At 37.8% G+C, this 13,144-nt stretch overlaps 1 protein-coding gene across 2 annotated transcripts in view; it reads right to left on the bottom strand.

Moving 5' to 3' along the window:
* Positions 1–12,468, bottom strand: part of CKMT2 (creatine kinase, mitochondrial 2) — a 38,492-nt gene extending 26,024 nt beyond the window's left edge. The window contains exons 1-4 of one of the 2 annotated variants that reach the window (XM_088130486.1): positions 12,313–12,362; positions 11,492–11,556; positions 2,876–3,060; positions 1,120–1,318 (exon numbers count right to left, since the gene is read on the bottom strand). In XM_088130486.1, coding sequence (XP_087986612.1) covers positions 1,120–1,318; positions 2,876–3,027 — 351 coding nt within the window. In that variant the 5' untranslated portion in view covers positions 3,028–3,060; positions 11,492–11,556; positions 12,313–12,362. Of the gene's footprint in view, positions 1–1,119; positions 1,319–2,875; positions 3,061–11,491; positions 11,557–12,312 lie in introns of both variants that reach the window. The other variant, XM_007422661.4, reaches the window with a different exon arrangement.
* Positions 12,469–13,144: the final 676 nt, after the last annotated feature.

The following is a 13,144-nucleotide window of genomic DNA, read 5'->3' as shown; positions in this document are numbered from 1 at the left end:
CCAGTTTTATAAGAAATGCATGAAGAAGGCCAGGCACAATAGGTTTTAATGTGCCAGGGAAAAGTTTATTGTTTAATCAACTTCCCAGGCACTTCGAGGCCTCTCTCTCTTCTGTTTGCATTGATTTAATAAGGAGAAAAAATAGAGGAACAATCACAGCAGGTTTGCCACCTTTCCTAGTCTCTATAAAGCTTTGAAAACATTTGCTTTGAAAATCTACAGGAATTATTTATTTCCTCCTGTTTCTGGGGAGCAATGCAAGCTTTGCTGTGGAGTTTTTGGCAAGGGAAGGGATATACGACCACGCTGTTACATACTTCAGGCAAACCCAAGAGACACTGGGTTGCCTCAGCTTATTATTTTATTCTGCCAAACAATAAAGTGTTGGGTTCTGTTATTATATGAAGATAATAAATAAAATAAGAGTCTACTGTATTCTTATTCTGGACCCAGAAAATTAGTGCATAAATATTTTAAAAGATTTTTTATTAAAAATACTTTTTTTTTTACATCCAGGCTTCCATCTAGGTTTTGTGATGCCTAGTCTCCTGTTAAACTAAGTATGTTGATATGTGCTTGTATTATCCAGGTGTTGAAATCCCAGCTTTTGGTTTGGACATTGTTTATTATTGAATATTCTACATGGTCTAAAGAAAATGTATAATAATGTATATATAACTGTTTATGTAGCTGATCTTTCGTCTGAGGGTAGCTGGATATTTTTACAGCAGACTTTTATTTCAATCCATTTCATTAACAAGGTTCCCCAATTTTAAACTGAATTTAGCAGTAGCAGAGGAGTCAGCTACTAGAAGCAAATAAAGACTGTCTTCTGTGCTGCATGTTATTATCCAAGACATCATTATACAGAGAATGTCTTTAATGTTGTTTTCTCTTCACTAAATTTCACACAGAGAGATAAAAAAAAAAAAACCCTCTGCAAACCTCCCCAAAGACAAAAAGCAAATGCCAGGATCAATCACATGGCTTGAATTTTGTGCTGGCACCTTTGTCCTCCTAAAAGCCACCCTTTGTGTGATGAATCTATCATTCTCTCGTGGTTTTATGAAATAAATGAAGATCTGAAGAGACGCTGGTAGATGATACAAACTGTTTCACCTCATAGGATTCTTCATCTCCTGCGACCATCCCCACGGTTTTAATGAAAGGGTGTCCAGGATTATCAACACCAGTTTGGATGCACTGATCCAGGGTGTAGCCAGCTGGAGTCATCTTGTCCCTCAATTTGGCATAGATTGCTGGAGTCAGGCACTCAGCCATGCAGTTGTTATGTTTACGAAGATCAGGGTAGTCTGCACTGGGTAAAGAGAAACGTAAAACTTTTGCATTGAGTAGGAAATGCTTGGTTCCGCTTTTCACTTCATTAACACAGACTGTGGCATGGACATTCAATCAGCACTTTCCTAGTCTACAAGTCTTGGATGCCTTTAAGAATGACAAGCAGTCCGTGTAAATATTTTCCAACGAATTTCATGGTTTGAGAAAAACAGCAGGAGACGGATAACTCGAATGGGCATTTACAATTTGTAGGAGAAACAAACCTAACAGTGTTTCTTTGGCGTATGGTGGTTTCCAGCTGAAACTGCAGAGTTAGTTTCAGTCAAGAACGGCAACACCCAGGCAGATGGAAAAGGGAAAAATTACCTTCAGAATCCATAATTATGTGTTTTTCTTTCACATCTAGCACAAGATTCATGAACTGAAGAAATAACTGACATGAATTAGTGTAGTTTTATTAGGCCTTACATTTTACATTTTATTTCTTTATGACATTTCTATCCCACCTTTCTTCTAGGGCTACAATGCAGCTTTACACAGCTGTTCCCCTATCCATTTTTATCTTCACAATAGTCCTGTAATGTAGATTATAGCAAATGAACCAAAATGTTCCAGCAAACCTTATGGCTGAATGGAATTAGAACCTGGGTCTTCACAGATCTAATCCGACCACCTATCTTCTTCACCATGTTGGCTGTCTGTATAGGGTTTGCAGACATGGATGTTTCGCATCCTAATATTGCAAATCAGGGTTTAACAGAAGAATAAGAATAATAAGGAGACAGTTGCCTAATTATGCCAACCAATTATGTACCAATTAGGTGAACACAGACCAGTTAATCACTCTCAACCTTACCTATCTCATACAGTTGTTGTAGAGATTAAATAAATAGGTACCCCTTAGAGAAAAGATGGGATATAAATGAAATGAATAATACTACCTATTAATTATTATAAAAGGTTAGAATCTTGTATACATTTCTAAGACAACAAGTCTTATGAAATGTAATGGTATTTTTCTAAATAAAACATTCTTCTAATCATATAATATTAATGGCACCCGCATATTGTAGAGAAAGCATGATAGCTTTAATTTATAATGATGGCCTTTGTATTTGTGCCCTCTAATCCCAAATCACTTTTTAAAATTCAGCTTTTGTTTTCCCATTCACTTCGCCTCATACGCAATATTAATTTTTCTCCATTTGTCTTTTCTCTTTTCATCCCCTCAGCTTACAAGTGGGATCCTTATGCCAATTTGAGATTTTCCTCTTCTCCATAGTTTCATTGGACAAAACTTTTGGTCTGCCATATTTCCCACATTCCTATTTCCCTTTGCATCCTGTGAAATATTCTTCCTTTCTTCTAGGATTTCTATGCCCATTGCCAAATTTCTCCTGCTTTGCTCAGTCACTGTATATGCTGTTCATAGCTCAAAGAAAATAAAAAAACACTTTGAGACTCCTTTATTGCACGTAATCCTCCCTACCTTCTTAGAGAATGTTCAATAGAGACTTCTAGATTTTCAGACTACATGCCCCAATGTTTTTTTCAAGTATCTGAATCAAATTAGTACCTTGGAGGAAATAATTTATGTTGTCCAAAAGATCCAGCCTTCACATTTTGGTGATTTAATAAGTATCCAGTAGCCATAGCTCCAGTGCTGACTGTTGCAACCAAAACAGCAGTTCTTCGACCAGCCAGGAGACGTGCAAATGTATTAGCCATTGTTTTTCACCTAATATTTTTGAAAGATGCTCACTGCCAAAAAAGTGAAAACCACACAGATCAGAAGCATGTATATTCTCAGTAGAAGAAACACAGCACAATATTCATCAAGTCAAATTGCATCCTTTGTGAGACTGTCCTTTCATTGCCACAATGGATAAGGGGCAATGGATATGCTGAAAGTATTTGGAATACATTATATCTACTTTGAATATAACGTCATGGCCAATCCTACTGTAACGCAGCAGATTTTCAGTGCGATGAAAGAGGAGTAAGTTGTCATTTATAGAATTTGTTTTGAATCAGTTATTTCTGCCAAGGAACAGTACAGGTGCTTCTAAAGTTTTTTTTACCTCATGTGCCAAAATAGCTTTGTGAGTTTTGAGTAGAAGGCACGTTGATATGATGTAGCAGAAGCATAATGTTGGTTGCTGCTCCACCTCAGGTAGCAAAACTTTTGTGGCTTGCTCTGAATAATAGCCTGTTCAGCTTCCTGAATTTCTCAATGCTTTTTCACACCATCCGCTAAGGTTTCATGCTGAATTATCATCTGGAGTTGGACTTAGAGGTGCTATTCTGCCCTCACCACCAGGATCTGCTTTAGAGAATAGCTTTAGGGGATTTCTGCTCAGCCCCAGGGCTAATAGGCTATGAAGTTCGACAGGAATCCATAGGTTCTGTAGAGATCTATTTATTCTACTATCATTTAAAGTCAGTGGGTGAGACCATGAGGGGAGTTGGTATTGAATGCTACTAATATGCTAATGATGCCTGCCCTATTCCTGCCTTTATCAGAGTCAAATGATGGACCATGTCCACATGGTAGCATTGGCTGTTCAGGGCCTGTGAAGTTGAATGCTCAAAAGATAGAAATACTCTAGATTGGCAGCTGTCAGGTCCAATCAAGAGATATGTATTTTTCCTTTGCAGGTCATCTGTCTGAGTAAGCCAGACAATTTTTTTTTTTGTTTAAAGCCAGTTCTGAAACCTGATTGGAATTGGCCAGATATCTTTCACACCTTTGTCACCTTATGGCTTGATATTGTAACATGGTCTACATGGGGTTGCCCTTGGAGACCACTCAGAAGCTTCAACTGGTCCAGAATACAGCAGTGTAAGTAATCTGTTCTGGCAAATTGACAGAAATGGTAATAATATATTTTTTAAAAAAACTAAGCACACGGGAGAACGAGCTGTGCTAAACAAAAGCTGGCAAGGATTCTGCAAAGGTAAATCCTATCTCTCCATAAGGATCTTTTTAAGATGGCTAAATGATCAATTAAATGGCAAATGCAATTCAATTTAATTCATTATAAAGTGATGTACATTGGGGCAACCCCTCTCCTCCAATTTCCCTATACATTGATGGGTCACGGAAAACATCTTGCCATCATAATAGATACCTCAATGAAGGAGCATTTAATGAATTTCATTTTAGGAGCAAGGATCTCATTGGAGTGATAATGCAGATTGAATGATGCTGTGTGACATATATGGGCAGCTTTTTTCTGTGCTTTGGGGATTGGTTTGCTTGCTCATTTTATGTTTTAAACTATGACAAGCATATTTTAGATCACAGACTCGATATGTTGCCAGCCTCAGAATGGAAAATACTGATTGAAACAACCACTGCACTTATACATTCTTCCTCATGGACAAAAGCTTCCAATGTTATATTACATCCAGTGGCAACAATCTAGCATCCCAATAAGGGTTTGCTGTAGGTAGAAGAAAGGAAAAAGGTAGCAACATTGAACAAAGTTTCTTGACCAGAATCATCATATTAGCTGTTTAGTTTGTCCCAATTTTCCCTCTTTATTTAGTTATCTCTCAATCAAGTTTGTCTGAAGCTTTAGTGAAGCTGTGTGTTGTGACAAGAAGAGTGCCGTTCTTAAACACCAATCTTTCTAGCCCAGGGTGATACTGGTTATATTATCAAGCTCTTGCTTTATTTGTACCTTGATGTAACTACCATTTGTACTTTGGTTAGAAAAGTTTTTAGTTTTAAGATTCTGCTGCGTTACAGATGTAATCCGTGTTTTTTGATACTTATTTACTTATTACCTATCATTGTACAGGTCTGCACTGAAGCTTGTGCTACGTCCACATTAAACTTTTTGATATCTGGCTTCCATTAGTTTTCAGGCCAAAGGACATTTGAAAACTAATCAAACTATTTCTGTGTCTTGAGTGCACACACAGTCACATGTCAGCACTTCATCACCAAGAAGAAGCACTAACCTATTGAACATAAAAAAAAGTTCCAGGTCAATGATTCTGTAGTTCAATAGAAAGTTTGGCTTAAACACAAACTGGAAAAAGAAATTGTTCACATCTCTGAGCTACTGGGAAATTAATCTAATCTATATTTGTATCATAAGAAACCATCATTAAACTGCTATGCTTTAAATGCCTGAGTTGGGCATTTGAAAATTTAGAAGCCATAAAACATTGCTGAAACTAATAGTCCAATGTTCAGTGCTGGGGTAAAGTAATATTCTTATAATATTCAACTAAATAATTTTTTAAGCATCATCCCCATATGTTTTCAGTTTATAAGTTATTCTAATTATTATAATATATATAATAATGAGGGAAACTAAATAAATATATGAAGAACATTATTCTACTCTAACAGTTTGTCCCACAGATTGTTGCAATGCTGTATCATGGCTAAGCATCTGTCTAAGTTGACTTACTTTGTAGCCTAAACTATATTCCCTACTTTGTAGAGAAAAATTTGCATACACATATGATCATAGTTCAAGTCTGCAGCAAGAGACCAAACCACTTTTGTTCATTTCCATGATGACATAAGGGTGAATATACTGTAATTCTTATGAAGTTTTCTCAGCCTCATACCCTTAAAAATAGGGGGATATTTTTATATTATTACTCTAAAAATAAGGACTGGAGAAAGCCTCTATCCAACACTGATATCTTCATAAATTAAGAAAGGATGGTGGTAAAATATCAGTGGTATCTTTTCACTGTCAGTATATTGCATATACAATCTAGATAGTGGGATATGGGTAATATGTTGTCTTTGCAAGGTAGTGTCTAGAGTGGAGAGATTCTAGCTTGCATAGAATAGTATAAGTGTGCTTGGAGTAAACTGGGTTTTGGTTGCATTCTGACATACTGGCCAAAATGCACCAAACCTGACCAGTATTGTTTTTACCATTGGTGGGGTTGGTATAGTGGTTAAGGCACTGGGCTAGAAACTGGGAGAGTTCTAGTCCCGCCTTAGGCACAAAGCCAGCTGGATGACCTTGTGTAATGGTATGTGGGAATGACCTTGTGAGACAGGAGGAAGAGCTGCAGACTAGACAACAGTCAGACAAGCTGCAGCCGAGTCCACAGAAGAATGTGGGCATGGCAAATGTCTCAGAAGGGACCCTCCCTAGTTTCTTGGACTGTAAAGGCAGGGGGTGGGAAGGGAAGGGAAGGGAAGGGAAGGGAAGGGAAGGGAAGGGAAGGGAAGGGAAGGGAAGGGAAGGGAAGGAAAGGAAAGGAAAGGAAAGGAAAGGAAAGGAAAGGAAAGGAAAGGAAAGGAAAGGAAAGGAAAGGAAAGGAAAGGAAAGGAAAGGAAAGGAAAGGAAAGGAAAGGAAAGGAAAGGAAAGGAGGAAGGATAGGGAACAGGTATGACTAAGGCTCTGTACCTTATTAAAAAGTGTTATGTGAAAGTTTCAGCTCACCAAAAGCATGATGGGTGGTGGAGGTTAATATCCATAGGCCCATCTTGTGAAACTAGAGTAGGTAGTTCCCTTTCTTTTATCTTATGTCCTGCCTTTATTTTTCACCTTTAATCTCTTCTGCCTACTAATTCTCTTCTTTTTCTGTATTTTGCATAACATTGCTATCCCAAATCAGAATAGCATGCTGGGTATGCATACCCACCCTTTTAAGACACAATGAGTTGAAATTGATATTAGAAATAGTCCTTCATGTTTTCAATTCAAACACAATGCAATCTGTTTTTGTTTTTTTTTAAATGTCCCTAAATCCATCTCTAAATGCTTACTGAAGTGCACGGTACTTTTTTTCGTGAACTTAAAAAGAAGTTCAAAAATATTTCCCACTGACAGCCCAAGGATATGAGATTGTTGGAATTGTTTATTCCAGGAGAAGAACTGAGCATACAGTTATCTTGGGAATTTCAATAAGGCAGTTGGTTAGCTTCTTTGCAAAGCTGTCAGAAGTATGGAGGTAGCTGAAGCTGCAGTTGATCATGGACAACTTTCTTTATATGTAATGAGTTATGTGGTTATATTGGGAACAATTTCCTAACCTAAAGAGATATTATGCATGGATGCAGGTATGTATGTATACACACGGACAGTGAATTTTCTTTTTTTCATATCAATCGAAGCTCCTTGACTGGGGCACTACTTTGCAGTGGCCTAACCTATCCTGATTCCTAGTGAGAGCCAGTACTGCAAATACATAACTGCAAGAAGCCTATAGCACAGGCAAGATGGTCAGACATAGGCCTAGTAATAAAGGATCTAACTTCTAGGATCCAGGACAGGAATGAATATGGCAAATCAGAGTTCAGAAGCAGGACCATGGACACGATTGTGCAGTTATGAGCAGGGGATGTTGCCTTGACACTTGCTGAAAAAGGCTCAGACTAAAGCAATACCACTTTGTCCAATGAAGAGGGCAGACTTTCTTGATGCAGCTATTTGCTCCTTCAAGGTGGTGAGTTTTGAAAATATAAATTCTCTAAGAATACTCTGCAGAACTTCCATGACCCTTGGATTCAACAGTTCATTCTGCAGAGCCAAGTAAAAAAGGTACATTGTCAAATTGGGGGCCAGGCCTGGTTGCAATATCTGAAGCTAGTATATCTATTCTGAATGGGCTGGGAATTTCTTTTCAAAACTATTTCTGCTTAAGGGTTTTGGGTCCAAATGTCAGGATCTGTGTTCATCAGGGCACATCCCAAGGTTAGATTAAGAGAATTTGGGGGGGAGCCCTGCCTTGTCTTTTCTCATCTGGTGATCTGCAGTGGTAATGGTTTGTGGGCACTGGGTGCTGTTTCTCCCATCCTTTTCTCACTACTGTGCATTGCAGTTGGCCGTTTTCTTTCTTTTCTTATACTATAAGCATACTCATAAATTACAATATTATGGTGTGGCTGAAACATTTAGGCCAACTAAAACAGCAACAGTTGCTAACCACAAGTTCCTTTATCACTTTAAAATAGTTGTGTTTTTTAAAAAATCAATATAACCTATATAATGCATCAGGATTTGTGGGGTGCCCATTCCAAAGATGAAGCAACTGGTTTTGTGTTAAAGTAATTAGCACAGAATGCAACGGATGGAACAAAGCACAGTGTTTTAATGTTGTACACTGATTTCAAAAGCTGCCCCTGGAACTAATTTGTGTTGTGACCTTTCAAAATGATGCTGACTGCCACAAAAGAGAAATGAAAACCTTGAGCAAATTTAATTGTTTTTTCTCAAGCAACATTTTTAATCTGATTCTGATAGAAAAAGTTAAAGAAATTGATAACAACTTAGAAGATCACATATCAGAAAACATTCACCTTTCTCCAGCCTTTCTTTAAGCATCTATGATCCACATTTTTATGTACCTATTTCTTGTTAATTTGGGGGGGGGGATCAAATGTTCAGCAGCCTACACTGAAGATTTAATAGAGGCTACTTCAAAAAGTTTGGAAAACAAGTATTAAAATAATACTTATTTTTGCCATCAAAGATAACTTTTAAATCAGAGCCAGCATTCAAGGGAAGTGCTTGCTCCTTCTGCTGAAACTTCCTGTCTCTTGTATCACTAAGTATAATGGGATGTAAGAACATAACCACAAGAAATGTTCTTTTCTTCCTTTCTTCCTTCCTTCCAGTATAATCCTGAATATATCCAAGAGTAGGTTGGTAATCTTTGCATAGACTCTTGTCCTGTGTTACTGTCATCTCCCTCTCTCCCCATGAGAACAACTGAAACTTGAAATAGCACTCTGCTTCTTCTAAGCATTTCTAAAAGTAGTAATCAGAGACCTATACCTTCTGCAGTAAAAGAAGAACGAGGTAACTAAAATACATAAGGTGCATTTCACTTAAGAAATATTAGTGAAAACACACTGCAGTGTTTATTTTAAAAAGTAGGTAGGCTTTCAGAGCAAGAAAAGTCTTATTAGTGGTTGTAGATGTCCCACAATTTATTTGGTTCCTTTACTAAGACTATCCATTTTTAACTCATCTTTTCAAACAAGATGCTCCTAAAACAGGTTACAATAATACTACTGTGAAATTCAAAATTCACTACATTGATATAAAATCTATCAACTAAAACAAAAGAAACCAATAACATAGAATATAAATCAAAGTGAATATGAGCTGTGTTTTACTGCCTATGTGCCTTGCAAGTACAGTATGTCACCCACATCATTTGGATAGTGTATCATTCACAAGGCCTTGAACTATTCAAAAGAAACTCTACTATTTAACCCTGCATTCATGCAGAGAAGTATGATCACTTTAGAGTTTCCACTGGCATGGCATGGTATAAAAGGAAAATGAAAATGAATTCTTGTGCGTGTTCAGTTGAACTCGCTCTGAGAACTTCTTCGTCTATACCTGTCATTCATGCCAATTTCTACACTAGACCAGAGAAGCGTTAGTCTCCTAGTTCTGTTCAACTAAGATTCATCAGGGTTTAGATTAGATTTTTTCCCCCCAGCAATTCATAGGCATTGACGCTTAGGCCTGACAAAAGGATTGCATATGATTGCATTTTCATTTAGTCTGAGGAAATGAGTGACTTCCCAATCCTTTAAGCCCCACCTGGGAATAGGTTAATTGTACAGTGTGACCCAAGCTGACTGAAGCCATGCTGATTCCATTGTTGTGAGAATGGCACCTGCAATGGTGGTATTTTTCTCCATAATGTAGGTCAGATCCTTATCTCCTACTTCCCTTTTTCCTATGCTTGCCAAAATGCAAATTAAAAGTATGCAGGTTTGTTTCTCTATTTATTAAAGGTATTTTGTACATGCTACTTTCATCATATTTCTTAGGCAGTTCATAAGAAAGAATAAAACATTTAAAAAGTAGATACAAACTATTATATATATTAAATACTTTAATATATTTTATTATATTAAAGTATTTAATATAAAATAATAAACTAAAAGCCCACACAATCACAAAAACAGCATAATATAGTCAGCAAGGCTATTATTATTGTTGTTCAGTCGTTAAGTCGTGTCCAACTCTTCATGACCCCATGAACCATATCGCGCCAGGCCTTCCTGTCCTTCACTGCCTCCCTGAGTTTGCTCAGTTTCATGCTCATTGCTTCAGTGATGCTATCTAACCATCTCATCCTCTGCCGTCCTCTTCTCCTTTTGCCTTCAATCTTTCCCAGCATCAGGGTCTTTTCCAAAGACTCCTCTCTTCGCATTAGGTGACCAAAGTATCTGAGCTTGAGCTTCATTATCAATCCTTCCAATGAGCAATCAGGGTTGATTTCCTTTAAGATTGACTGGTTTGACCTCCTAGCAGTCCAGGGGACTCTTAAGAGTCTTCTCCAGCACCACAGCTCAAAGGCATCAATTCTTCAGCGCTCAGCCTTCTTTATGGTCCAGCTCTCACAGCCATACATTACTACTGGAAAAACCATAGCTTTGACTATGTGGATCTTTGTCGGCAAGGTGATGTCTCTGCTTTTTAATATGCTATCTAGGTTTGCCATAGCTTTCCTCCCAAGGAGCAAGGCTATACTGTATCTGAAAAGCTTGGGAAATAAAAAGAGCTGTGTTTGCTGCAGGATTAGCAGTTATCCCATATGTTTTTCCAAGTCTGTTTCCAACAGAGTCTCCTTGTGGCATACACATTGTAGGCATCTTGCACGCAGGTGGGGGAAATGATGACATGTGCGTGATGATGTCCTTAGGCATGTGCCATCTCTTTGGCATCATCATGGTTAGTTGCAGGTGCTACTGATGAGTTATGACAAAAGACATGGGAGGTATACAGTGTACATTTACTCTCTGCCTCTCAAAGGAATTCAATTGCTGAAGAATATTTCTTGGACTTTTCACTATTGAGAGGACTGGGGAGCAACTAAGGGAACAGAAACATAGCAGGATATTCTAAATATCACTCTTATACTAAGGAAAACCCAGCACATGCCCAGCAAAGTTAGTCTGGTAAAGTCACGTGGCCATCTTCAGTCTTTCACTTGAGAGGTCATCAATGTCAAATCTCATTTTCTCTTTTAGGTAGGGTGCCAAGTCTTGTAATCTGAGTTTCACATATCATATAAATTGGACTGCACAGTTTTTACTGTTCACCAAGCACAGTGAAACCCTTCATTCCCTCCCCCAATCCCTCTGTCTTCTACAAGTCTGATCCTAATATCCCCCACTTGCTATTTAAACACACACACATGAAATCTCTTATGGCTTTCACCAGGAATTTCTAAACTGACCTTGAATTGTCACCTCCTGTATTGAGAATACTTTCCAGGACAGTTCTTCTCTCAGATTCTATGTTCTGTGGTGTCAAATTAAGCACACTGTGTTTATAAACTGCATGTCAAATGATAAGTCACTGAAAGGAATGCTTCAGAGAAATTACTGATATTTTTTCATCGTTAATGTTTGCTTTTCTTTCCTTTAACATTAGGAAGTGTGAGGAGCTAAGTTTTCTGTTGAGCTGTCAAGAGTTTAGGGCTGGAAATTGCAACCAAGCACAATCTAACTTGTTCTAATCTCCAGTATTTGATTATATTATTATGGCTTTTTAAAAAACCAAATTTATAAAATAAAGTCCATAAAGCAATGGTCCTTCTAAAATTTAAGGCCAGACTGAAAAAATACAGAGCATGCCAGCCAAAAATAAGTCTGGATGCCGATCAACTTTCAGAATGTTTTTTTTCCCCCTCTAGTAATGAAACAAACATCCCAATAACATTTCAGTCTCTCTAGTTAATGGAAGACATTTATGGACAGCACTGACATTTTTAAATTGCCTGTTCAGCAGATTGCCTGTAGAAATGTTATTGCTATTTGCATAAGATAGATTTGATTTTCAAGTATTTAACTTGTTTGTTTCAGGATCACTATCTAGAGTAGAAACACAATGGCCTGATAAATACCACTGTCACAGTTTTCTGCACAGTTATGCAAATGATTAAATATTATCTCTTCAAAGGCTTCAATAAGTAGCATTTTGAGTTCATGTTTAAAATTACCCTCCTATTTGAAATGTCACAGCAATGGTAAATAAAAAGTTGCAAACACAACTGACCTTGAAGCTGAAGTGACACAAGTCCTATATGCTCGCAGCCAAGAAGTGTAAAGCGAACTCAAGTTTGTGTTGCAGTAAAATTGCAGGTCACATGAGAAGCAAAGTGAAAGGTGGAGGGACAGGGAGGGAGGACGAAAAAGATATCTTTAACTGGCCAATCTCCTTCCATTCAGGTATTTTAAAAACATTTGGCCGCAGAACTATGTCCCTAAAGGCATAATTATCTGTTGAGCACCTTTTGTATTCTTACTGTTAAAAAGTTTCATCTAGCCTGCTGTAGTGTTTTTTGACACTCTCGGTCCCAACCAGTGCCAATCTTTAATCTCTATATTAGTACATTCAGATGAACATTATCTTTTTTTTGAAGTATCAGATTTGCACTGCTGAGACAATGCTTGGGAAGATTTCCACATACATATGGTAGGCTATGTTCCCTGCTCCCCCCCCCCCCCGATATATCTCGCTTCTTATTCTCATGAGAAGTGGGTTGTGTATGATAATGGGAATTATATCAGCAAAGTTACAGGTTTCACATGCTGAGATTAATCAGCATGCATATTTGTGCAGCATCTCCAAGGTTGGCTAGCTGTGCAGTTTTTTTCTGGACTCTTGTAATCAATATCAGAAATGACAATATAATATAAAGTGAGAGGGGGGGCACTGAGGCCTTGTATTTTTTCCATTAAGGAACTGCCGCACACCTGGGTGGCAACAATTTGCCCGAACAGATTTTGCATATGTTTTAGTGCCTTGCTCCAAGATATCTTCGAAGATATTCCCTACTTACAAGAACCTCTATTACCATAAGATGACGTTAGATCAGCACTCTGGT

This window comes from Python bivittatus, unplaced genomic scaffold (genome assembly GCF_059951505.1).
Source record: "Python bivittatus isolate LINGU-HERP-01145 unplaced genomic scaffold, Pbiv_v1 ctg000850_np1212, whole genome shotgun sequence".
In the NCBI taxonomy this organism is placed as follows: Eukaryota; Metazoa; Chordata; class Lepidosauria; order Squamata; family Pythonidae; genus Python; species Python bivittatus.
This window is presented reverse-complemented; position numbering and strand designations above follow the sequence as displayed.